Raw genomic sequence first — 25,561 nt, forward strand, 5'->3', positions numbered from 1 at the left:
ACTGCCAGGTTGTGAGTCTTGTACTTGGGGGCATAATGGCGGCTGGAACATTCAAGCAAAAAAAGTAGTATGCAAAAATCACCAATTCTACCTGCTGGATCTAGGTGTGAAGGCACTGCAGTTTACCTGCAGCTCTTTAAATAAATAACATACAGTGACAGAGCGCTGCAGTCATTTGAAATTGTCCCAAGATTAGCATCTGCTAACATCACATTAAGAACGAGCATTTGCAATGCAATTGGTCTCGCATTTACGCAAGTTTGAGCTCTTGGCATTCTAAATGACAATACTTTTTATTTATGTTTTCGCTTTTTTAAACCTAAATAAAAGGCATTGTCATTTACTATAGCAATGCAGTAGGTCTTGCATTTGCGAGAGTTTAAAGTATTGGCATTGTAAATGACAATGTCTTTTACTTATCTGTTTTTATAACCAACACATACATTAAAGGCACTACCATTTACAATGCCAATAGCACAAACTCTTGCAAATGCGAGACTAATTGCATTGCAACTGCTTGTTTTATACTGATGCTTGCTATGCAATTGGCTTCTTTTTAAAAATGAAAATTAAATGCAGTCTGGCAAATCTTAGCCTTACTTTAGGCTGCAAACATATATTTAAGGTACTATGGTACAAACTTTGTTACACATAAGTGCTCCGGGATCCCTGAGTGTAGGCACAACTACTCTGTGCACGTGGGCTGGAGTCTTTAGAGGATTCCCTGGAAAATAAGTATAATATCAGTCGGAGCAGGAGAAAATCCTTAGAGAACTGCTCCAGGGAGAAGCAGGTAAAACCAGTGAGGCCTTGGGATTAATAGCCTCTACTGAATGGAAGACACATTATCCTCTCCAATTGTGGCAGAATCTAAGATCTGTTCTCCAGTAAGGAACTCTCTTGGAAGCCCTTTTAGACAAATCATTGATCTTTTCCAACTCACACTTCAATTCTAAGTACATTATTCTCAATACTTTTTGATGTCTTGTACCCATAAAGAAATACATGCAGTGGTCACATTCCTCAATGTCATGATCAGCATGCAGGCAGTTCACACAGTCTTTGTAAAGGTTCTTTACAAATATTTCTCTGGCTACACTGAGCCCAGGTCTTCAACAAAGCACTCAGCCTAGAAGAGTACCTTTGGAGGTTAAAACTATCAGACACCTACCAGCAGTCTGGAAAAAAATAACTGATCTAAAAATAGAAGATTAAAAGCGGAGTTCAAGAAAGCCTCAAAATTAGCACATGCACTAGGTATATATGAAATGGAAATGCTAAAGGAAGGTATGCATGAAGGGCACGGAGATATGGATAAAATGGAGCTCAATTTATTCTAAAAAAGAATCACACTTTGGGCTTTACATTTAAGGACCACATGCTCAACCTGTTAATAGTCCTGGAGGATTTCCAGCTTGACGTGACAGATTAGTCACAGGGTAGCTCAACCTGTAGGAAAACAAATGCTGGAGAAAACCACCTTAAAAGACATGATGACTGATATTCTCTATGCAGACACCTACTGTTGGAACCGGCCTCATGGCATGGCCCTACCCCTCCCGCATGGTGGGCCCAGGACGACATCGGCCCCCCCGCTGAGCCTCGGGCGACCCCTGTTGCCGACCCTGCACACCCCAACACCAACCCTGCCGGTCCGGTCACCATCCCGGACCCTCACTACGGGCCTGACTCCATCTTGGGCCCATCACGTCACAAACCACGTCCTGAGCACAAGGCCTCTCCCGACTCCATCTTGGACCCATCACGTCACGAACACGTGGCCTCGGCCCTGGCCCCAGCAAAGCCTCGACATCGAGGCACCAAGATCCACCCAGGTGGTCGAGTGGCCACTCAACAAGATCCGAGAGGAGGGAAGTTTCGATGGGCCTCCAGCCGTCCCCGGACGCCTGGTATCGATCGCCCCCGGCCTCCCTGGGCGCTGTCTCCACCCTCCTGCTGGGTGTCTGGACACCATCATCCCGGCCCCTCTGGCCCCCCCGGCGCGAGGGCCCGGACATCAAAGGACTCCAGTCCTATATCTGGGCCAGCCCCGGAGTGGGACGCCAGTTGTATCCTGGACTGGAAGCCCTGCTGACGCTGTCGCGGCCGACACCAGAAGAACTCATTTGCCTGTAATCGGAAGCTACCCTGAGAGCCTGCTGGCGCTGCCGCGGCCCACCTTCGCTGAACCATCTTGAGAGCCTGCTGGTGCTGCCTCGGCCCACCTTCGCTGAACCATCTTGAGAGCCTGCTGGCGCTACCGTGGCCTCCCCTCCGTAGAAACCACCTGTCGGGACCTGCTGGCGCTGCCGCGGCTCGACCCCTCGGAACCCCCGGCTCAAGGATTGAGAGCTGTGCGCAGGGTATCCTTTCCCGCACCCGTACTAAGACTGTCCCGCTACCCTACCCCTGCTTTCTGAAACTTTATAGATCACTCGATCTACCTGTATATATCGCCAAGACCAAACAACCTTTATTCCCGATAAAGCCTAAGAACTTATCCTCTTGTGTGGTGTCCATTTGTAGTGTTGTGGGTACTCTGCTGTACGATCCTAGGAGAGGGCCCTCACCCAGGGAGCCTCTCGGTAACGCTCGGCTACTTCTCGACGGAGAGGTGGACCTAGGGGTGGCCAGTCAGACCTCTTCTGCCTCCCCCGGGATCGCCTTTCTAACATTGGTGGCAGGCGACGGGATCCGAGCCGACGCAGATCATACAGAGAGTGATTCACCCACTACCGAGAAAAACACACTACGACCATGACTACGCCAGAAAGGAGACCGACCACAGAATTCCAGAAAGAGAAAATGGAAGATTACAGTCACAAAGAATTAAAGCAATTCTGCAAAGACCTAGGCATCGCTACCACGGGCCTAAGCACCAAGGAGGACTTTAAATCGGCCCTACAAGCCTGGGTGGAAGCCGGTGACACGCCACCCCAGAACGAAGATAACCTGGGCCCGAACGGACGTCCGGAGACCGACGCGCCCCCAGCGGGAGAAAGACCCGCCAACCTAGACGCGGGCTTCTCCCATGAAGACGCCCGAGAACGAGAGAGGAACCGGCTCCACGAATTGGAGCTCGCCCGACTCCGGCTAGATGGAGAACTACAGCTGACGACGAAAAAGATAGCCCTCGAGCAACTACGGCTAGAAGGAGACCTAGAGGAGAAACGGAGACAAAGGGACCTCGAGGAAAAGAGACTCATGCTCGACCATGAGCGCGGCTTAAAGGAGCTAGAAATCAAGGCCAAAACGAACGATGCCAACGCATCCGGGGGCAAGACCTCGCCCCCTCCTATGGACACGAAGGAGCACATACCCAAGGATGTCGTCAAAGAGTACTACAAGAACGACGACATCCAACAGTGGTTTAAAGCCTACGAAGTAGCCATGACCGCCCATCGAGTACCCCTCAAGGACTGGGGCGCCGGCCTGTGGGGGAAGTTCGTCAACGAGGGGAGAGACGCCCTGCTAGAGCTCCCCGATGCCGAGATGACCTTGTACGAGCACATGAAAACCGCTCTCCTCACTCGCTACGGACTCACCCCGAAATGTACCGGCAGCGGTTCCGAGACTGTAAAAAAATCCCCGGTACCACATGGGTGGAGTACGTGAACTTTTTCAGCAGAGCTTTCGAGGGGTGGATCAAAGGCAGCCAGGTCACCACCTACCAGCAGTTGGTCGACCTCATTATATGGGAACATCTTTCCAACAACTGCTTCATCGAACTCCGGCAACATCTCCTCGACAGCAAATTGACAGAGCCACGAAAACTCGCTGTCGAGGCTGATAGGTGGGTGAGCACCCGGGTCCCCCGGAGCCCGATGGGAGACTACGGCCGGGGTTCCCCCGGAAACCACCGACCACGGGGCGGAGGAGGAGGCCAGAGCAGGGGCCGAGATCCCCCCACGGGGTACTCCCCTACCTCCACTTCGCCATCCCTGGGCCGAATGGGGGCCCCCCAGTGAGACCACGGCGCCGCCCGAATGTTACGTGCCACAGACGCCAACGACAGGGACATTATGCGAATGACCCCCTTTGCCCGATGAACCAGCGAACCGGCACCACCGGTCCTCCGAACCGCCAGATCGCGGCCGCCGCCCTGGGTACAGAAGAAGGCGCGGAAGAAGACAACGACCCCGAGCAGGCCGAGTGGGAGCCCGCCGCTATGATCTTGGCATGCCTGGGCAATCGAGACATGATCCCCCGAGACCCAATCCCAGACAACACCCAGAAATACCGCCAGTGGGTCACCATCAATGGTCGCCGGGCCGAAGCCCTCCGTGACACTGGAGCCAGCGTGACCGCGGTCCGCTGCCACTTGGTGACCCCGGAACAGATTCTACCCAATATCCTCTGCCCGGTACGGTCAGCGGACAACTCCGAGAGTTTGTGCCAGATGGCCCGTATCCCCTTCGAATGGGGAGGGGTGTCGGGTATGCTGAAGGTGACCGTCCGGGACGATGCCCCCGTGGACTGCCTCCTCGGAACGATCTGGAAAGTTCCGCCTGGGCCCACGTCGAGCGGTGAGAGCATCTGGGGATGCTAGGCCTTCCCGAGTGGGTCTGTGCGACCACTCGATCCATGGCCGACCGGGCCACCGCTCCGATCGAGGATGCTCTGCCGGAAGAACCGGAGTGGCCCGCACCTCCACCGCCCGCCGTCCCCGAGGACGCCGACCCTGAACACGGCCCCCAGGAGCCCAGCCAGGAAGACCTTACCGAGCTCGGCCACCTTCTCGAACTAGCTCAATGGCGCCAAGAAGGTGGCCCCACCCGCGAACAATTCCAGCAGGAACAGAAAACCTGTCCCTCCCTCGAGGGAATCCGACAACAAGCAGCCACTCAAGCCGCTGGAGACCCCTCAGGGTCCCACTGGGTCTATTGGGACCACGACCTTCTCTACAGCGAGCAGAAGATTGCCAAACTAGGGGCCAGCCGGGTGCTGGTCGTTCCCCTCCGATTCAGAGACTTCCTTTTGAACTTGGCATATGACGTGCCCCTCGCCGGGCACCTGGGGCAGGACAAAACTTACAGCCGCCTGGTGGCCCATTTCTACTGGCCGAAGATGCGCAACGATGTGCACAACCACTGCCGAACCTGTCCGACCTGTCAAGCCAGCGGGAAGAGCGGGGGGAAAGTCAAAGCTCCACTCCAGCCTTTTCCCGTGGTCACCACCCCCTTCGAGCGAGTGGGGATCGACATAGTGGGGCCCTTGGACCCTCGCACCTCCCAGGGGCACCGCTTCATCCTCGTTCTGGTGGACCATGCCACCCGCTATCCTGAAGCCATCCCCCTCCGAACCATCACGGCCCCCGTAGTAGGCCGAGCCCTAATGGGGATCTTCTCCAGAGTTGGCTTCCCCCGAGAAGTCGTGAGTGATAGGGGCACGAACTTTATATCTAAAAATATGCGGTCCCTGTGGCAACAGTGCGGGGTCACGTATAAGTTCACCACCCCGAATCACTCCCAAGGAAATGGACTTGTGGAGCGGTTTAACCGAACACTGCAAGGAATGATCAAGGGCCTAGAGGAGCCGCTACGACGCAATGGGATGTCCTGCTGCCCTGCCTCCTGTTTGCATATCGCGAGGTACCCCAGAAGTCCCTGGGGTTCAGCCCCTTTGAGCTATTGTATGGGCACCCGGTCCGAGGCCCCCTCAGCCTGGTCAAAGAAGGCTGGGAGACGACTGTCCGAGGTGCTCCCCCAGATGTCTACCAATACCTCCTGACACTCCGCAACCAGACTCGAAAGTTCCGGGAACTTGCCGAGGCCAACCTGGAGGCCAGTCAGGAGGAGATGAAACGCTGGTATGACCAGAACGCCTCGTCCATCGAGTTCGAGCCGGGCCAACAGGTCTGGGTCATGTCCCCGGTCGAACCTTGTGCTCTCCAGGACAAATGGACAGGGCCCTTCAAGGTGGTGGAGCGCAAGAGCCCCGTCACTTACTTGGTGGACATGGAGTCCCCCCGAAACCCCCTCCGGGTTCTGCACGCTAACCGGCTCAAGCCGCACTTGGCCCGCACCGAACTAAGTCTGTTGCTAGCGACCGATGACGGAGCTGAAGACGACTCCGAACCTCTACCAGATCTCCTGAGTACCCGCGAGAGAGACGGCTCTGTCGAAGGGGTCACTCTCTCCGCTACCCTGACCCCCGAACAGCACCAAGACTGCCGGAAACTGCTGGGGCAATTTGCAGATCTATTTTCCCTCACTCCTGGGGTCACCCGGTGGTGTGTCCACGATGTAGACACCGGGGACAGCCCGCCTGTAAGACACCGAGCTTTCCGGGTGCCCGACCGAGTTCGGGTCTGCATTCAATCCGAGGTGGCCAAGATGCTAGCTCTGGGGGTAGTCGAACCCTCCAACAGTCCCTGGGCCAGTCCCGTTGTCCTGGTCCCTAAAACCACCGCACCCGGCGCCCCCCGGAGCTCCGGTTCTGTGTCGACTACCGGGGGCTGAATGCCGTCACCAGGACCGACGCCCATTCCATCCCCCGGGCGGATGAACTGATCGACCGCCTGGGGGCCGCAAAGTATCTCAGCACCTTCGACCTCACGGCCGGATATTGGCAGATCGGCCTCACCCCTGGAGCGCGAGAGCGATCGGCCTTCTCGACCCCTGATGGCCACTACCATTTCAAGGTGATGCCCTTCGGCATGAAGAACGCCCCGGCCACCTTCCAGAGACTAGTGAACAGGGTGCTGGCCGGGCTAGAGGAGTTCAGTGCCGCCTATCTAGACGACATTGCAGTGTATAGCCTCCACTGGGATGAGCACCTGACCCACCTCTGGGAGGTTCTGACGGCCCTCCGACGGGCCGGACTGACAATAAAAGCAAGCAAGTGCCAGGTAGGCCAAGGGACCGTGACCTATCTGGGACACCAAGTAGGGAGCGGCCAGGTGGCTCCCCTCCAGCCAAAGATTGACGCCATCCGGGCATGGGAGCCCCCGGTCACCCAAACAGCAGTCCGAGCCTTCCTGGGGCTCACCGGATATTATCGGCGCTTCATAAAAGACTATGGAAGCATTGTGGGGCCCCTCACAGAACTGACCTCCAAAAGGTTACCCCAAAAGGTGCGCTGGACCCCCGAATGCCAGATCGCCTTCGACACACTGAAGACCGCCATGTGCACCGCCCCTGTGCTCCAAGCCCCCGACTACAGCCGAGAGTTTGTGGTCCAAACCGACGCCTCGGAGCACGGCATTGGGGCGGTCCTCTCCCAAGTAAACCCTGAGGGAGTCGACCTTCCCGTTGCCTTCATCAGCCGGCGGCTGCTGGCCAGAGAGCAACGATGGAGCACCATCGAGAGGGAAGCCTTCGCCGTCGTGTGGGCCCTAAAGAAGCTCCGGCCCTACCTCTTCGGCACCCACTTCCGGGTCCAGACCGACCACCGGCGCCTGCGGTGGTTGATGCAGATGCGGGGAGAAAACCCAAAACTGCTGCGATGGTCCATCTCCCTCCAAGGGATGGACTTCACTGTGGAGCATCGCCCCGGCAACGACCACGCCAATGCTGACGGCCTGTCCAGATTCTTCCGCCTCGGCGAGGAGAACCCCCAAGAAGATGGGTGACTCTCCCCTGCCTTCAGCTGGGGGGGACGCGTGTTGGAACCGGCCTCATGGCGTGGCCCTACCCCTCCCGCATGGCGGGCCCAGGACGACATCGGCCCCCCGCTGAGCCTCGGGCGACCCCTGTTGCCCGACCCTGCACACCCCAACACCAACCCTGCCGGTCCGGTCACCATCCCGGACCCTCACTACCGGCCTGACTCCATCTTGGGCCCATCACGTCACAAACCACGTCCTGAGCACGAGGCCTCTCCCGACTCCATCTTGGGCCCATCACGTCACGAACACGTGGCCTCGGCCCCGGCCCAGGCCCCAGCAAAGCCTCGACATCGAGGCACCAAGATCCACCCAGGTGGTCGAGTGGCCACTCAACAAGATCCGAGAGGAGGGAAGTTTCGATGGGCCTCCAGCCGTCCCCGGACGCCTGGTATCGATCGCCCCCGGCCTCCCTGGGCGCTGCCTCCACCCTCCTGCTGGGTGTCTGGACACCATCATCCCGGCCCCTCTGGCCCCCCCGGCGCGAGGGCCCGGACATCAAAGGACTCCAGTCCTATATCTGGGCCAGCCCCGGAGTGGGACGCCAGTTGTATCCTGGACTGGAAGCCCTGCTGACGCTGTCGCGGCCGACACCAGAAGAACTCATTTGCCTGTAATCGGAAGCTACCCTGAGAGCCTGCTGGCGCTGCCGCGGCCCACCTTCGCTGAACCATCTTGAGAGCCTGCTGGCGCGGCCCACCTTCACTGAACCATCTTGAGAGCCTGCTGGCGCTGCCGCGCGGCCCTCTGAACCCCCGGCTCGAGGATTGAGAGCTGTGCGCAGGGTATCCTTTCCCGCACCCGTACTAAGACTGTCCCGCTACCCTACCACTGCTTTCTGAAACTTTATAGATCACTCGATCTACCTGTATATATCGCCAAGACCAAACAACCTTTATTCCCGATAAAGCCTAAGAACTTATCCTCTTGTGTGGTGTCCATTTGTAGTGTTGTGGGTACTCTGCTGTACGATCCTAGGAGAGGGCCCTCACCCAGGGAGCCTCTCGGTAACGCTCGGCTACTTCTCGACGGAGAGGTGGACCTAGGGGTGGCCAGTCAGAGCTCTTCTGCCTCCCCCGGGATCGCCTTTCTAACCCCTACAAAACCCACAATCCACCGTACCACTCTTTGGAGCTAGAAAACCCTATTCACAGTTTACCATACAAGGAATAGTACTTGTTACCCCAAAGGAATAAAAATAGTAGCAGGGGTTCACATCTGATCAATTATTTCTCCTAGGAAGTTAATGCCTGTGATGTGTTTACCATCCAATGGCCGTGCAACATGATATAAACTTCGGTTTCTACGAACAAAACGGGGCCAGAAAGCCTTCCCAACATGATTAGTTTATTGTTTTTTTTCTCATACCCATTACTACATCGCTTTTTCTCCTATTCCCTTTCCCATACTGGGTTGTTTCCCCCTACCCAATCACATGGGTTCTTCCCTCATATTGAACCCTAAACTGGGCTCTTTCGCCTATGCAATCCCATGGTGGACTATTTGCCCATACACAGTAATATACCGGATTTTTCACTTTACCCAATCCCATTCGAGGTTATTTCCCCATACCAAATACGATACTGAGTTCTGTATCCAGACTCAAACTCATTCTGGGTTCTTTCCTCATATTGAATCCCATGCTTGTTTCTATACCCATATTCAGTCCCTCTACTGGGTTATACCAATGTGGGTCGTTGGCACTTACTGAGTTCCATACTGGGTTATTTCCCTATACCCAATCTGTACCTGGTTTATTAAAAATCTACTACAAAACTAAAAGATAAAGAACATTATTAATTCCTTACTCTCAGGTCACCGTTGGTCATATGCGTCCCCGGGAAGGAGGCATACAGGGGTTCTTTACGGAAGATTTTTATAATACTTCTGTCCTGGATATCCCTGTAAAAAGAATCAAATGATTTGTACAACAATATGGCAATTCAATGAAAGTAACACATCAACTGCCACAACCAAACAATAGCCACAACACATTGATTAGATAAAACAACACCCAGACAGGCACTCAACCATAAAATGCAGCACAGACATACATAGAAAGCCATCAGTAAGGTAAACAGTGTCATTCGGTATGTACATTGCTGTAAATTACGCCAAAACTACTAAGAGACACACAGACACAATACAGAAGGTATGCAGAAACCTCTGCAGCATTCAAGCTACTGGGCAAACAGAAAGTAGAGACATTTAAATACATAATCCTATTTAAGATACACATGTTCATAATTCTCTTCAAAGACAAATAGCATGTGTGCTAGCTCAAAGGATTCATAAATGCAAACAAGAAACATTTAGCACTATGGAAAACAAACTAGAAAGTCTGTCAAAACAAGGAGATCTGAAGTATCATACACACACATTTGGGGCTAGTTGCTTACTGTAGCGACTCTTGCACTCCTAGCCCCACTAGGGGAGATGGCAGCACTTTGCCCAGCCTAAATAACACCGTTTGGAAGCTCAGGTGCATGCACAGCTACTGCTCTACCCACTGCACTGCCAAAAACACACCTGCTGGTTGCTCCTAAATCACTTTCTTTGCTCTCCCTCTCTATCATATTGTATATAAAATGTCAGGGAGTGACGACTGCAAGAACATTGGCAAAGGAACAGAAAACAGGTGTAAAAGAGTCGCTATTAATGGTATCTTTTCTGGAACTGTGGAATGAGTAAAGTTTATGGATCATTCACAATTAAAATGGGTGGAGTCCGAAACTTCATTTCTCTAGGGTGCTTGACACAATTTTTCTTGTCTGTAGCTCAGCCAAGCTTTGCATCTGCTATGAAGTGGATGGTCACAGAGTGTGCCTAGCTTCCAAAGTAACTGCTTTACAATAAAAGAAACTTAGTACTAAAAAGCTACGGTTATTGTTGGCGCTTGGCACTTACTGTGTGAACATGGATACCACAAGTAGCTCTCTCTACTAAAGAAAGAGAAGTAGTCCTCCTAGAAAGCAATTTCATAACTGTCGTTTCCCCCTAGTCTGCAGGGGGGAACATTTTTAAATCTGTTTTAAACCCCTTGGAGGAAATAGGTCAACATCCCTCCCCCTAGGTAGAACTGCACTGGCTCAACTTTCCAACCCATGCCATCTTCAAAAGCAGTTTATGTATAAATGCCTTACACCCTGCCTACCTCTCGGGCAAGCGCACTATCAGCCTGATTCATCAAGCTTAATTGAGCTCGCAAAGGGCCAGATTCTGAGAATCTGGCCCTTTGCGAGTGCAATTTTTGCATTTGGGATTCATCATCCCAAATGCAAAATTCGCTATTAAAGAATTCGCATATTTGCGAGGAATTGCATTTAAGGAATCTCTATTTGAGATTCCTTAAATGCAATTCATGAACCATTTTAAAATACCGAAATCGCTATATTGGGCCGCTATTTACCGCGAGGTCAAACCTCGTGGTAAATAGCGAAAACTTAGAAAAATGCATTTAAATGCATTTTTCTAAGTTGCATGTTACACACACACACATGTCCTTTGGACATATGTGTGCGCAACACCAATGTAGATTACATTTCAGGGGTGCTACAGGGTGTCCTTTGGACACCCCTGGCACCCTTGAAATCGCTATCTTATTTGCGAATAGCAAATTGCTATTCGCAAATAAGGAATAACTCCCCATTCATTCCTATGAGCCTTTAGGCCCATAGGAATGAATGGGGAGTTTTTCCTTATTTGCGATTAGCAATTTGCTAATCGCAAATAAGGAATGTGTAGGAATCGCATTTCTTTATGCAATTTCTACATGAATCCCGTTTTGCAAGTCCTTAATAGCGATTCCTTATGAATCGCTATTAGGGGCTCGCAAAACGGGAGAATGATGAATCAGGCTGTCAATCTGGTGAATCTCAGAACACCAGCAGCCAGAAACCTATCACACTGAAGACAAGTAAAAATGGAAAAAAACAAGACAACAGCCTTTTTCTGTTTCTGACCAGAATCTGAAACAACATCCCCATATCCATCAGGATCGCCACCAAATTCCTTCCCAATGTTCAGACTGTGTAGGATTTCTGCTAGCACTAAAGTAGAATTCTTATATGGTAGAGAGGCACATTTTCTGAATGATGAGAAAGTGCATTATAACGTTTGGGTAACAATGAAGGATAAGTCCTTTATAGTCAAGTCAAGTCAGTCAAGTCAAAACATTTATATAGCGCACTACATACCCAGAGGGTTTCAAGGCGCTTAGGAAGGGGAGGAGGATTATTTGTCAAATATCCACGTTTTAAGCTGCTTTCTGAACGCTAGGTGATTCTGGGTGAGGCGAAGGTAAGCGGGGAGTGAGTTCCATGTTTTGGCAGCCAGGTATGAGAAGGATCTGCCTCCCATGGTGGTCTTGTTGATGCGAGGTACAGTGGCGAAGGCTTGGCTGGAAGAGCGAAGTTGGCGGGAGGGGGTGTAGAAGGACAGTCGAGAGTTGAGGCAATCTGGTCCGATGTCGTAGAGTGATTTGTGTGCGTGGGTAAGCAGTCGGAAAGTAATCCTCTTATTGACGGGTAGCCAGTGGAGGTCTTTAAGGTGACCAGAGATGTGTCCGTTGCGTGGGATGTCTAATATGAGCCTGGCTGAGGCGTTTTGGATTCGTTGTAGTTTCTTCTGGAGTTTAGCGGTGGTGCCTGCGTAGAGGGTGTTTCCGTAGTCCAGTCGGCTCGTGACTAGAGCGTGGGTGACTGTTTTCCTTGTTTCGGAGGGGATCCAGCGAAATGTTTTCCTGAGCATGCGAAGAATGTTAAAGCAGGAAGAGGATACGGCACTGACTTGTCTGTTCATTGAGAGTGAAGAATCCAGGATGACGCCAAGGTTCCGTGCGTGGTCTGTCGGGATGGGTGCATTTCCGAGGGCTTCCGGCCACCAGGAGTCGTCCCATGCAGAGGGGGATTTACCTAAGATGAGGACTTCTGTTTTGTCTGAGTTCAGTTTCAGACGGCTTTGTTTCATCCATTCGGCGACTTCTTTCATTCCTTCGTGTAGGTTAGTTTTGGCGGTGCTGGGGTCCTTGGTGAGAGATAGGATCAGTTGAGTGTCATCCGCGTAAGAGATGATGTTGAGGTTGTGTTGGCGGGCTATGGCCGCGAGGGGGCTCATGTATACGTTGAAGAGGGTGGGACTGAGTGAGGATCCTTGTGGTACGCCGCAGATGATTTCAGAGGCCTCGGACTTGAATGGTTGGAGGCGGACTCTCTGGGTTCTTCCGGTGAGGAACGAGGTGATCCATTCCAGTGCCTTTCCTTGGATTCCGATGTTTCTGAGGCGTTGTAATAGGGTGCTGTGGCAGACTGTGTCGAAGGCTGCAGAGAGGTCGAGGAGGATGAGGGCGACTGTGTCTCCATTGTCCAGCAGAGTTCGAATGTCGTCTGTTGCTGCGATGAGGGCGGTCTCAGTGCTGTGTTTGGCTCGGAAGCCCGATTGTGAGGGGTCGAGTGATTTGTTGGCTTCGAGGAAGGCGGCGAGCTGGTTGTTGACAGCTTTCTCGATGACTTTGGCCGGGAATGGAAGAAGCGAGATGGGGCGGTAGTTTTTGAGTTCGGTGGGGTCTGCTGTTGGTTTTTTCAGAAGGGCGGTGAGTTCAGCGTGTTTCCAGTCTTCTGGGAAGGTAGCGGAGTTGAAGGAGCAGTTGATGACGTCTCGGAGGTGCGGAGCTATGATGGAGTCTGCTTTGTTGAAGATGTGGTGAGGGCATGGGTCTGTGGGGGATCCAGAGTGGATGGAATTCATCAGGCGGATGGTTTCCTCAGTGGAGATTGGGTTCCAGGCGTTAAGGGTATTAACGGGGGAAGATGGTCAGCTGATGGTAGGGTGGGTTGGCTTCCGGGTTGGTTGTCAAAGCTGTTGTGGATGTCAGCAATCTTGTTGTGGAAAAAAGAGGCTAGGGAATCGCAGAGGGTTTGAGAGGGGGTGATGTCGTTGGAGTTGGCCGAGGGGTTGGAAAATTCCTTGACGATGTTGAAAAGTTCCTTGCTGTTGTGGGCGTTGTCGTCAAGTCGATCTTTGAATGCTGTTTTCTTGGCTTTTCGGATCAGTTGGTGGTGAGTACGGATGGCGCTTTTGAAGGCGTCCTTGTTGCTGGTGGATGGGTCTTTTTTCCAGGCCTTTTCAAGGGAGCGGCACAGTTTCTTGGACTTCTTGAGGTCGTCGTTGAACCATGAGGCCTTCTTGATGCCAAGTTTGTGTTGACGTTTTTTCAGTGGTGCTAAGGTGTCGGCGGTGTTGGATAACCAAAGGGTGAGGTTGGAGGCGGCTTCGTTGGCGTTAGAAGAGAGGGCTGGGGAGGTTTGAAGGAGCGATGTGGAGATCTGCTCTGTGGTGATTTTGTTCCAGTTTCTTTGTAGAGTTGGTTGGAGGTGGATGATGGGTTTCGGCTTGTTGTAGGTGAAGTGAACGCAGCTGTGGTCAGTCCAGAGGAGATCCGTAGTGTGGCTGAAGGAGACATGGTTGCTGGAGGTGAAGATGGGGTCGAGAGTGTGACCTGCGATGTGGGTGGGGGAAGTGACCAGTTGATTAAGTCCGAGGTTGGCGAGGTTGTCCAAGAGGGTGGCGGTGTTGCGGTCGTTGTTCTTTTCAAGGTGGAAGTTGAGGTCTCCCAGAAGGATGTAGTCTTTGGAGGGGAGCGCGTGTGGGGTGATGAAGTCCGTGATGTCTTCACTGAATTTTGCGCGTGGTCCTGGTGGTCTGTAGAGGAGGGTGCCTCTGAGTGTGGTCTTGGGGTCTTTATACCATTTTACTCATTTTGAAACATGGTATGTGACTTGTCACAAAGAAAGTTACCATTTCCTTCTGACCGAGGTCAAAGCAATCTTCCATATCACCAGTTTATTTATTTTTTTTAACTTTTCTTTATTATGGTATTTACAATATTTAGGCCAGCCCGTCCCTCCTCCCCCCACCCCACCCCCATACAGGCATTTTCGTACAATATCTACATACATTGCCAGGAGTAAACATATTGAAAGACAAATTCAATATTAAATCAATCATTAATACCAGTGCGTTTAGAAAATTTGTTAGTCGCTTCTTTCTATCCACCCTGTAAGGGGGTCCCATATTTCTAATCCTTTCTTTTTCTTATTTCTTCCCTTCCTGCTATAGATCTATCTCTAGACTATATGTTGCTAGAAGTCGTGCCCGGCATAGTTGGAATGTTGGCGGAAGTGGGTCAAGCCAGACCGATGCCAGGCAAATTCTAAACACTGCCATTGAAACAAACAAAAGTCCTTTTACTTTATCCGGTGGAGAATCCCTGTCTACCCCTAATATAATTTCTGCCGTTGAGATTTCAATTTTAGTTGCAAAGATTCCTGAGAGAAAAATAGAGATTTCCTGTCTAATGAGGTTGAGTGTATTGCACGTAGCAAACATGTGTATTAGGTCTGCTTCTGGCAGCGCGCATCGTGGACTTTGCGCCCCTTTACCCGTACTCCATTTGGCTATACTCTTGGGGGTATAGTACAGTTGGAAATAGGTTTTATAGTACTGAGCTTGCAATTTGGTGGACATTAATAGGGATTGGGAAAGTTTGAATGCCTTTTATTTGAGGCTTCCGGTATATCTAGTTTGTTTTGCCATTTACTGATGTATTTATCCATGTCATCAGGAAAACCAGTAATTAAATTATTATATATTTCCCCAATTTTAACTCTAGTATTTCCAACAATTGATTAGATTGTCTGGGTTCTCCGAAATGCAACTCTGCCTCCCCCTTTTTCATTATAAAATCTCTTATTTGTAAATATTTGAAGAAATCCCTAAATTCTAGAACAAATTTATGTTTTAGCTCTTCAGGTGAGCTAAAACCAAATGAGTTATAAAATGATCCAAATTGAGTAATGCCTGATCTTACCCAACGCATCATACATGTGTCCCTAAAGATCTCTGGGAGGTTGTTATTTCTGTGCAGTGTTGTATAATAAGAAAACCTTCCAATCCCGAGACGTTTGCGTATATTATTCCATGCACTATAGATTCCTTTTAGGGTTTTGAACCGAACTTTTTTAAAGTGGCAATCATATGTCAATCTCAAGGACGTGAATCAGCGCAGCAACCGCAGCGGGGATAGCAGATGTAGATGCAGCTTGATCGGTGGTGCGGGGGGTGCGGGAGGCGGAGGCGGAGATCATACAAACCCTCCGAGAGCCAGGAGCTGCAACCAAACACAGCCAAGTTCAACCCTCTTCACGGCCCGATCCAGACCTCAAGGACGTAGAACATCGGGCGTTGGATGTCGATGTCGAACCAGCGGATGATGATAAGGTAACCATGGCAGGGGTCGGGCAGGGGATGCTTGTAGATTATAGCATGTGGCACTTTAGGTGATTGGTAGCGGAAATTGTTCAGCCCTGTAAGCCAGTATGCCAGCACTCGGCTTTCGGCACTCCACACGCACAACACGGTGCTCGGCACTTGATCGGCACTTGGTCGCTTAATCACCATACGAAGTAGTTACAGGAATAATCAAACGGTAAAAGTCTTCACCGCACATATCAGTATATACCATCCATCGATCGTTCATACATCGGACGATTCCATTCCAGAGCAGGACAGGGTACAGGGTTGAGATCCACGGAGCAATGCCCTTGCTGCCAATCACACCGACATCATCTTGCCATATCACCAGTTTAAAGCCACTGGAGGCCATGAACTGCAAAGGGGTATGAGCCAACATTACCAGCGCAATATTCAAATTTCAAGCGAACTAGTATCTCCGGAAAAGGAGATATAAAGGGAGGAGCCAATTGAAATGTTTGCTGGAGAAAAATCACTTCACCCTGGGATGGAGATCTGAGGTTGGCTTTGGTGGGGAACACATTCACATTTCCATAGGCTAATTTAAGGCCCAAACACACTAGTGTATATTAAAATGAAATGTAGAAAAGTGTAATCCATGAATGGGGGATCTTAGGTTCTTTACCCTGATTCATCACAGATATCAGTGTTGGAATGGATTAGTTACTTACCTGTAATCCTTGTTCTCTTCCAGGGGTATCCACATCAAAGTCATAAGCATTAGAATATTCCTGCCCATGCGCGGGACCCCGGAAACACTATGTTATATGTGCCCCACATATATATATCCATATATATATCCATATATATATATATATATATATATCCATATATATATATATATATATATATATATATATATATATAAATATATATATATATATATATATATAACAATAAGCAATTGCAGCCTAATAAACACCAGAGCTGAATCATGCTGCAAGTAATTCACACCTTACATGAAAAACATGCATTAGAAACAGGAGAAACAACAACAAAATTTGTTTAGAAGCTGTTTTAATGTTCTGAAAACAGTAGAAATTCTCAGAAATTACTGAAAGCATAGGACGCTCCCGGGCTGCATTGCAAACACACAGTCTAAAAAGACTGAAAAGCTAACCTGTAGCTGCATAGCAATAAACTGACACCATGCTTTTAAGGCACTCCTGACCCTCAGCTACCCATCATGCCTCAGGGGTGACAGTTAGGTCAGTTGTTCTTTGCGAGACTGAAAAAAACATGGAACAAAGAGGTTAACAATATCTCCAAATTATAATAGTCCTTTGCCCGGGGAGGGAGGGTTGCTTATGACTTTGATAAGGATACCCCTGGAAGAGAACTAGGATTACAGGTAAGTAACTAATCCTTCTCTTCCAGGGGATCCTCATCAATAGTCATAAGCATTAGAATAGAATAGCGAGCCTCACCTCATCTCCCTGCGGGCAAAGGAGAACACAGAAAACGTGATAAGTACGCTTAGAAAAAACCAAGCTAGGATAGAGCAAAAAACTATCCAAACAGATTCCTCAAGTCTTGGCCTACTTGAGCATCAGTCCTGGAATCAGATTCTAGGCAGTAGTGCCTCGTAAAGGTATGAACTGATTTCCAGGTTGCAGCCTTGCAAATCTCTGACATTGGGACGTCATGTAAGAAAGCAACTGTGGCCGCTTTCCCCCTAGTGGAATGTGCCTTAGGAGGCAGAGGTAAGGGCCTTTTCGCTAGCTGGTAAGCTAAGGTGATACAGGAAACAATCCATCTCAAAATGGATCTCTTAGCGGCTGGGAAGCCTGTTCTCATGGCGTCATAAATGACAAATAACTGATCTGTCTTCCTTATGCCTTTGGTACTTTCTAAGTAGAACTTAAGCACCCTCTTGAGGTCTAAGACCGCTCCGCCGGGGATGCTGGATTAGGGAAAAAAGATGGCAGGGAAATAGACTGATTGATATGAAAATCAGACACCACCTTAGGGAGAAAAGAAGGATGCGCCCTTAAGACTACTCTGTTATGGTGGAAAACAGTGTAAGGCTCATTGGCACACAGCGCTTGGATCTCGCTTACTCTGCGCGCTGATGTAATGGCAACCAGAAAAGCGGCCTTCCAAGACAAATGCTACAAGGAAGCTCTATGGATTGGCTCAAAAGGTGAGACCATCAATTTAGATAACACCAGGTTCAACTCCCACTGAGGAGAAGGGTTTCGAACAGGGGATACACTTTCTTCAACCCCTGTAAGAAGTCCTTGACCATCTGCATTTGGAAAAAGGAGGGCTGACTAAGCGACTTCCTGTACGCCGTAATGGCCGATAAATGCACTCTGATAGAAGCAAACTTTAGACCAGATCTTGCTAAGTACAGAAGGTAAGGGAGAATGACATCCTCTTGCCCCTTCGTAGAATCATGGTGATGTTCTCTACACCAAAGAAAAAACCTCTTCCACTTAAACGCGTATAATGCTCTTGTGGAGGATCTTTTTGCTTCTTTCAAAATAAGCATGCAATCAGGAGGCAGTTTCAAATGTCCGTATTGCAGGACCTCAGGAGCCATGCTGTCAAGTTCAGGGAGGGAAGGTTGGGATGAAGAATCCTCCCGCCCATCTTGGTCAGCAGGTTCCGGCCTGCAAGGTAGCCTCCTGTGTGGAAGTACCGACAGATGAAGAAGGTCCGGTTACCACCACTGCCGTGGCCAGTCTGGAGCTATCAGGATCATGGTCATGCTGGATCTGAGTAGCTTGGACACAACCTTAGGGATCAAGGGCAGAGGAGGAAAGGCGTAGGCAAATGTCCCTGACCAGTCCATCAAAAGCGCATTCCCTCTTGTCCCTGGACGATGGAATCTGGACGCGAAGGCGTGGCATTTTGTGTTTTCGTCGTCTGCGAAAAGGTCTATTTCCGAACGACCCCAGCGATGGAAAAGGTCCGCCACCACCTCGTCGTGTAGCACCCAGTCTGGCTGATCTTCGAAGTGCCTGCTGAGCGCGTCTGCTTCGACATTTAACTCTCCTGGAAGGTGCACTGCCACCACCGAGAGCTTCCGGGTGAGAAGCCAGAGCCAGATCGCCTGTGACTCCAGGGAGAGAGGACGCGACTGAGTTCCACCCTGTTTGTTCAGGTAGAACATGGTCGTTGTGTTGTCGGTCTGGACCAGGACTGAATCGGACTCGATTGCAGGCAGGAAAGCTTTCAGAGCCAGATGGACCGCTCGTAGCTCCAGCTTATTGATGTGGTAGGACTGCTCCTTTGCGGACCACCGTCCTTGTATCTGAAGGCACCCCATGTGTGCCCCCCAGCCTTTCAGAGACGCGTCTGTCACCACCGATTGTACTGGAAGTGACTGGTGAAAAGGGACTCCCACCATCAGATTCCGCTGCTGAGTCCACCATGAGAGGGAGGATCTCGCCGCCTGGGAGAGAGATATCTGATCTTCCCAGCGACCTGTTGACTGATCCCACTGGTCCACCAGAGTCTGCTGCAAAGGACGCAGCCTCAGCCTGGTGTTGGGAATGAGAAAGATGCAGGACGCCATGGATCCTAGCAGGGATGCCACCTGCCGGACTGTCGGATTCTGCACCTGGAGCAGAAGCCTGCACCTCTGTCGCATTGAAGACAGTCTCTCCTCCGAAAGACACGCTCTTCCCACGCTTGTGTCCAGAATGGAGCCGAGGTAGTGGATGGTCTGGGTGGGATGCTGCACTGGCTTCTCCATGTTGACATGAAGGCCGAGGTGGTGCAGCTGTTGCAGACAGGTCTGGAAGTCGTGCCTCACTTGAAGCGGGGATGGGCCTTTCAGAAGCCAGTCGTCTAGGTATGGATAGGCGAAGAGACCTTTTTTGTGAAGAAAAGCTGCCATCACTGCCATGCATTTGGTGAAGACTCACAGAGCCGACTTGATACCAAAGGGCAGGACCTTGTATTGATAATGTTTGTGGCCGACCACAAACCATAGGTACTTGCGATGACGTCTTGCAATGGAAATGTGGAAGTACGCATCTTGGAGGTCCACCGAACACATCCAATCCCCAACTTGTAGATGTAGACATATTTGGTGAAGGGCCAACATGCGAAACTTCTCCTTGACTATGACCTTGTTCAGAATTCGAAGGTCGAAACTTGTCCTCCTGATCTTATTTGGGGACAAGAAAATAACTGGAGTAAACTCCTCTTCCTCTTTGAGAGGGCGGAACCTCTTTTATCGCCTGCTTTTGAAGAAGAGCTCTCGACTCTTTTCGAAGCAGCTTTAACTGATGAGGGCGAGACTTTTTCGGTGGTATGTCCTTTGGAAGCGCACGGAAACGTAGCGCGTATCCATTGCGTAGTATATTCAGCACCCAGCGATCTCTTGTGATGCTGACCCACTCTGCCAGATGTTGTGAAGCACTTCCTCCCACTGGAGTGGGTAACGGCAGCGGAGGAAGCCACTGCTCATGACTTTCCTCCCGCTCTCGCCGTGGTAGAGGACTGCTGTTGGTGACCACCTCTACCTCTGTTGGACTTTCCTCCTCGAAACTGGGTTTTCCCTTGGTTCTTCTTCTGGGACCACTGAGGGGTTTGAACCCTCTGCTGAGGCCCCTTGCGCTGGTTGGATTTGTGCGGCGCTTAAATTCCTTCTTTTTCTCCAACCCGACCGCCTTGACGTTGTCCAACTCGGTTTTCATCCTACTCATCTCTTCATCTGCGTGCGTGCCAAAGAGAGAAGAGCCAGAGAACGGGAGGTTCAAGATTCTCTGCTGTGCATCTGGCTTTAGTCCTGTTAATCGTAACCAGGACGACCTCCTGGCGCATATTCCATGCGCGTAAGAGTGCGCTGATAGCACCGCACCATCTGCCGCTGTGCTTATCATTTGATTAGCAACCAAAGAACCCTCTGTGAATATTTTGTCGAAATCCTTTTGGTCTTCCTTTGGGAGCTTGGATTTGAAACGCTCCATAGAGCTCTGTCATAACGGCCAAGCAACGCAGCCGCGCTGGAGACCTTAAGGGATGCAGCAGCAGAAGTGCAGGCCCTGCGACCCCACGAGTCCTGGGTCCTGCTCTCTTTGTCTGGTGGAACAGAAGAAGTAGCTGATACAGCATGTGTCTTCTTCGCTGCCGCCACGATGACTGAGTCTGCAGGAGGATCCGTCCTGACGAAGACCGGATCCGAGGTAGCTGGCTTATATTTCTTCAAGAGGCAAGCCGGCACCGCTTTGATGGTTGCTGGAGTTAAAAAAGTGTCCATGACAGGGTCAAGGATCCCAGGAACCAATGGAAGCAATGGCCGAGATGCAGTCTTCTGATGGAGAGTCTCGAAAATCACTGTTGTCGTGACTTGTGGGACAGACATCTCAACATTGAGCTTCTGAGCACCTCTCTGCAGAACCTCATGGTATGTGTTAATGTCATCTATGGGAGAGACCCTGGAAATTGGGCTGTCCGATAGTGTGGGGGAGTAATCCCTCCTGGAGGACCGGGTAGAGGAAGTCGAGGAAGTAGATGGTGTTCTCCTACTTCGCCGATGTGCACTGCGCCTCCTTTCCCGTGATCTGACTGTGCGTTCTTCACGCCTCGGAGAACGCGATCTATAGTGCCTTCTCTCAGGAGACCTCTCGTGCCTGTGCCTGGGAGAGCTCACTCTGTCCACTTCGTCCACCAGTCTCTGAAGAGGAGATCTATGAACCGAACTGGCATACTCCTGCATACGCCTTGTTGCCCAAGTGTCCTGCCAGTGACTTAAGGGCAGCCGCCATCTTGGGGACAACTGAACAGCAGCAGGGGCCTCCTTTAGCCTTGAAGGAGACTTGCGGACATGGGCAGCAGCTTCCGGAGTGGCCGCTCTTGAAGAAGCCCTCCTGGAAGAATGAGAGGATGAATGGCGCGAGGCTGACTCCGTCACCAGGACTACTGATCCATCCCCAGACCTCAGCGAGGCCTGTCTCGACGTCGAGCGTGCTCTCGACGTCGAACCGGCACGCACTCCAGACTTCGATCTAGGTTCCTGCCGTTTGCTCGACGTCGACGGCGACCAGTGAAGGGGTGATCTGGGTGCTTGACCTCTGCTAATACAAACAGCTTATATTGTACCCTAGTAACAATTTTCCACTAAGAGTTTAAATCAGGCCAGGCCTTGGCACCAAAGGCTTATTACTTTCTCCAGTGGAGGCCAGGAGGGCAATACAGAAGGGAGCCACGGAAATACAAATCTTAATGTCTCTAATAAAGAGTAAGTGAATAATAAAGCAGGAATCTCCAAAGTACCAAAGTACAGCATTCTTTTCTGCAAACTCCTGCACATAGATACATCGGAAGCATCCTGAAATGGAGAACCTTCACAAGAACCCACTAAACTCCTGGTGGAGTTTCAGACACATCTTCAAATGTAAAGGTAGATTTACTAGAAGAAGGCAAGAAAGGCCAGTCAAGCCACTGCAAAGCAAGCCATGGGTGCTGGTTCTAAACAACTTGCAGGAGACCGTTATCCAGCTCAGGCTGGCCAGACAGGACTAAATGAACCAGGACCTTCAACAAATTTCTATCCAGTGGCCTTTGAATAAGATCCACGCTAGCCAACGTACCACCAGTTCCAATAAGCTCTTTGCCCAGCATGAATGGTATACTGTGTGCACAAGAGGATTCTGTCCTGAAGTACTGATGTACAGTACTAGAGACTCTGATGCTGGTACCTTGAGAACAAGGAAAGAGTCAGGCAGCGTGGGAACTCACAGACAACACAAATTCCCAACAGGATCTTTCAGGTTTGCAAAGCACCTTGTAAGACCATCAAGAGTTACAAAAAGTCAGGGAAAGTCAAGATGACAGACAATCAAAGCACTGAAGGATAAGCCTTGTTGTAAGGCTACCAGGACACATTCAAGCCCAAGGCTTCGGTGTCAGACTAGAGCGGTACCTCAGAGTCACTCTCAGAAGGGTGGTGCATTTTTTGACTGTGTGAATCCTTCTCCATCTTTAAGGGTCTCTCTGGCGGTACAGGTGATTGGGACTGGGGACCAGTTAAGAAATAATTGTTTGCCTATTGCTTCTGTACACTAAACTTCTAGAACCCCGTAGGATGGCAGAATTAAGATATGTACCTACAAGTCAAGTAAATTCTTTATGTGACCAGTTCAAGACAATCATGTTAAAAGTCTGCACACTTAAACAATACTACCCTGTGAGCATAACAAGTGGCAGGTCAATTTCTAAGAACAAAGGACTTGCATTCTTTAAACCCACTTACTGGTTTAATATCTAATGGTACGGGAGTGAATGCAAGGCAAGACATACCACTGCTGCAATTGCCTCTTCCACCACTACCTCCTCAATTTTACCTCGCCCTGCACTATTTCATTAGCCTATAGATGACATTGAAACACCATTAACTCCTTAAAAGTTTTACCATGAAGCTAATGTCTAACCCTAGGACGTAAGAATAATAAATCTTTATTTTAATATTAAATCGTTTTAAATTAAATAATGAACATTAATGGTAACTAAAATTAGCACAAGCCTGTTTCAAATACTTAAATATGCTGAATATATTTACTCTTATAGCCCTAATACTATCACAAATTTTAAATAGTTTATTTCATTAAACATTCTTTAAAAGTGAACCATTATCCTAGTCCTAATATTGCCACACAATATTACCATTAATTATTAAACTCAATTTAATCTGTAAAAACAGAGATGCTTAAATCTAGCGCTAGTCCAAACCCGAACTCTAACCAGTGTTTAACAATTATATTAAATAACATTACATTGATTTTTTAAAGGGACTATTACACTAACTGTAACCCAAACACTTGCCTAATCAAAAAGTAAATATTGAATTATATTTGAAATAAATTTAAATGACTACTGAGAAAATTAAAAATTGAAATGGCTTGGAAAAATATAAAAATCTTAATACCACCCCTCACCTTAACCAGTGGTATTAATTCAATTGAGTGTAGTTTTAATGACCCAATTACATTACATATAAATGCTTACTATGTATTTTTACTTTCTTACACTTAAACTTCGTCAAGGTAGTGATGCACGCCCTCCTCTTGTGGGGGCCCTCCCTGGGCATTGCCCTCCCGCCGTTGTGGCCGTAGTTTTCCAACAATACCCGAAAAGTGGGCCTGACCCCAGTGACGGCTGGGTGACCCCGCTCGGTCAGGCGCAGAGGGCAAACCCCCTGCATGGAGAGCGTTAACACTAGAGACAGTGAATATGAGGACAGGTTTTGTTTTTACAAGTTTTATTTCAATGGTTTTCTTATGTAATGGCATACAAACATTGACACTCACCGTGACGTATAACAGGTGGCTCATCTCTTGTTGATAAGTAACGGGCCCCAGGGAAGCAGAAAGGTGTGGTATGGGCATAACCAAAACGCATGATTGGGTGAGCTTGTCCTACCCACACACTGTGATACATATACGGGGTAACATGAGTACCAACTGACTGCATTGATTGTTTCACTGCCTTTCTCTGTATTGCATGGAATATACCCAACTTAAGGCCACTGCCCGAACGGATAGATACTATATATATTGTGCTTGTTAGATACTATATCTTGCATTTCTCTGTGTGAATATTTTATATACAATGATAAATGCCAATAAAAATATTTTCAAAAAAAGGTAGTGGTGCACAATGAAACAGCAAAATTGTTCATGTAAATTTAAGGAGGTTAGGGCTACATAAGATAATGTAGGTGAGAACGGGAGCCAAAAATCCCACCCTTGTGTAATGAAGGCAACAAGAATGATAATGCTCCAACAGCAATGAGTATCCTTAAATGCCCATGGAGAAAATGTGCTAGTAGTAATCGCCCAGCAAGATGCATGGATTGATTGTTTCTGGTCTTCTCACCGAACAAAAAAAACAGACAGTACAAAGAGATTACAAGATGCAACTATCTTGGAAAAGAAATTAGACCCAGAAACTCTCAGAGGAGATGCCTACAGTAGCCCAAAACCTAATATTGTGAAGAAGGGTCTTTCCTTGCGTGCAACTTGGAAGCATGAAGTACTGTATTCCAATCAGTGCATTCAATAAGCAAGGTGTTAGAAACTTAAGAGAGTGCCCAACTTGAAGTTGCCATTCCTCATGGTACCCACTTCAAACTCACCATAACATTTATACCAATGGAACCACCATTATTCAAGCCAACCTCAGGAATATACTTGCCTTTGATGAGATCTCCCAGCAAGACAAAATTATCAAACATGAGGCTATTTACAACTCCAAAACCAACCCAAGAGACACAGACCAATACTTGCCACTAACTTCACAGCCAGGCACTAGTGAAAAAGCATCAGCCGCCGGCCCCCTTGACCTGCTTCCCACACTCCTGCTCCCCCTCCTTTGAATACACTTGCCCTGTAAAAAGTACTTCTCACCAATTTCTTTCTATCTTACTTATTTCAAACATGCCATGCACCTAGCCAAACCATTTGGGGCCCACGAACACCTCCTGTTGCCACTCAGGGCATTAGATACTTCCAATCCACTCAGGGTCCAAGCTCTTTGCTAAAACTAACCTAATGAATACCACTGAAGAGTTCAATGTATTGGGGAAAAAAAACCCAGACGTGGGTCCCTTGCTCACTGGATTCAAGCTAGCCTGGCTGAAGAGGGGTGTTACCCCGAAACCGGTTACAGGATGCTTGTTCCCGGCTCCGG

The 25,561-nt window shown here is 49.5% G+C and overlaps 1 protein-coding gene across 2 annotated transcripts in view; it reads right to left on the reverse strand.

The window, feature by feature from the left end:
- Window positions 1–25,561, reverse strand: part of SRCIN1 (SRC kinase signaling inhibitor 1) — an 808,310-nt gene that overhangs the window by 494,170 nt on the left and 288,579 nt on the right. For both annotated transcript variants that reach the window (XM_078645611.1, XM_078645612.1), the window contains exon 6: window positions 9,415–9,508. In XM_078645611.1, coding sequence (XP_078501737.1) covers window positions 9,415–9,508 — 94 coding nt within the window. The remainder of the gene's footprint in view (window positions 1–9,414; window positions 9,509–25,561) is intronic.

This window comes from Lissotriton helveticus, chromosome 5_1, assembly GCF_964261635.1.
Source record: "Lissotriton helveticus chromosome 5_1, aLisHel1.1, whole genome shotgun sequence".
In the NCBI taxonomy this organism is placed as follows: domain Eukaryota; kingdom Metazoa; phylum Chordata; class Amphibia; order Caudata; family Salamandridae; genus Lissotriton; species Lissotriton helveticus.